At 50.0% G+C, this 1,981-nt stretch overlaps 1 protein-coding gene across 1 annotated transcript; it reads right to left on the bottom strand.

The window, feature by feature from the left end:
* UCRPA7_7501 (putative efflux pump antibiotic resistance protein) lies at positions 1–1,739 on the bottom strand (the record flags this gene model as incomplete). Its single annotated transcript, XM_007920031.1, has 3 exons — positions 1–1,045; positions 1,369–1,651; positions 1,703–1,739. The coding sequence occupies 3 exons, from the start codon at positions 1,737–1,739 to the stop codon at positions 1–3; spliced, it is 1,365 nt and encodes a 454-aa protein (XP_007918222.1).
* Between the last annotated feature and the right edge of the window lie 242 nt (positions 1,740–1,981).

Raw genomic sequence — 1,981 nt, 5'->3', positions numbered from 1 at the left:
TCAAGTCTCTTGTCCCATATCGAGACTGTCTCTCTCGATATTTCGATTAGGCTTTTCCTCCTCCTTGTTCTTCCGGAAATTCAATTTCTCCCATTTCATCGCCCAAGATAGCAGCGTACACGTCGTACCAGCCGCCACAACCAGATGGAACGGCGTCTTAATTGTGCTGGTGACCGAGGCATAGACGAGCTCGCGAACTGCAGGGTCAAGCTCGGCGAATAGCGGCGATGCCACTCCACCCAGTGCTTCCCTGAGATCCTTGTCGCTAAACCCCAAGTCTCCAACGGCCTGCTTGAGCGATCTCATGCCCTCGTTTTGAAACACCGATCCTTCTAGACCGACTGCAATGGCAATCGTACCCAACATCGACAGGTTCGCCAGGCATGATGCGGCAAAGACTTCTTCTGTAGGTAGGCTGACGCTCGAGATGCTCATAGCGTGGCTGTAGATTAGTCCAACTCCAAAACCAAGCAGTGCCTCGAACCCCATGATTTCCCTTTCCGAGGCCGTCGGCTTCATTTGTGTTGTGATGAGTGCACCACTCGTAAGAATGAGAGGGCCAGCAATCATGTAGAGGATCTTGTATCTTCGAATGACCGTCAACAAGACGCTAGACAGTAGTATTGAAGCAATGAAGACTCCAATGAATGGTAGAAACCGAACGGCAGTGCCAATCGGGCCGTGTCCACGAGTGAATGCGAAGAAGACAGGGAAATAGTACAGGCCGACAGAGTATGCAAGGGCGGCGCAACATGTTCCCAAATTTGCAAGCCCGACTGTACGATTAAGGACGACATGACCGGGAAATATACGCCTGGCCCGTGTTGTGAAGAGGCAGAAAGCCTGCTGCAAGACATAGGCGATGAGGAACAGTCCTGCAAACACCCACAGCGTTATCGCTCCCGCTGATTTCCAAGCGAAGACGGAACCAGATAGGGTGAGTGCCACTGGCAGGAGGGTAAATGTTCCAGCGTGAAGTACAGCACCCACCCAATCAATCTCGGCCAGGCTCTTCAGGATGGACGAGTCGGTAAGTCTTCTCGCTCTGAACGAGGGGAAAACGAATACAGAAAGGGGTAATAGCACGCCCAAAAAGGGAAGCATGATGTAGTACGCCTACAATGATGAGCATATTTCTCTAAAAAGCAGACACTTAGCAGACTCACCCATCGCCAAGTGGTGTGTTTATTATCAGCGAAGCCAGATCCCACGAGAGGGCCGATGAAGAGTCCTAAAGCCAAAGCGATGCCCGTCATTCCCTGGGCTAACGGGACATGAGTTGGCTTGCTGAAGAGCGTGATATAACAAAATACTCTGATAATCATTAGGAAGAGATTACGCAAGGTATTGAAAAACGTAATGTCTCACATATGAGTTACCCCAGCGGCGCCTACTCCATTAAGAGCTCGGCCAGCAATGACTGCACCGATGTTAGAAGCTGAGCCAGTCACAGCTACGCCAACCATAAAGACGACAATAGAGGCGATCATCATGGCCCGGATGTCGAAAATCTCAGAAAGTCGCCTAGCGAGCGGAACCACGGCGGCAATGCCAACGCAATATCCAAGGGTGATCCAGCTGAATATTTCTATGTGACCCATTGCCTCATAGATGGTCGCTTGGATGTTGGCAGTATTGCTTAGATCATAACCTATTATATTGTCAGCCAGGGGGTGTTGTTGAGCTTGCTCTAGTCTCTCACCATTAATCATAGCCAGGATTAATATCACAACAATCATACCCCTCCATCTCGACGGTGGCATTTCCTTGCGTTTTAGGAGAGCCTCTACTAGCTTTTCTTCTGGTATATCTTTGCTCTCTGACTGCAGCATTGGTATCGGCTTTCTTTTTATGGCGGATTCCTCATGCGAAACATTATCTTGATCTTGGTGAATCAAAGTTCCGTTTTCCAAATCTGGCTTTTCCTGGCTGGATGCAGTCCATACAGCCGGCGCGCCACGGCGATCAGCCGGAGTTATTG

The sequence above is a fragment of the Phaeoacremonium minimum genome, assembly GCF_000392275.1.
Source record: "Phaeoacremonium minimum UCRPA7 unplaced genomic scaffold PA7_03_scaffold_538, whole genome shotgun sequence".
In the NCBI taxonomy this organism is placed as follows: Eukaryota; Fungi; Ascomycota; class Sordariomycetes; order Togniniales; family Togniniaceae; genus Phaeoacremonium; species Phaeoacremonium minimum.
This window is presented reverse-complemented; position numbering and strand designations above follow the sequence as displayed.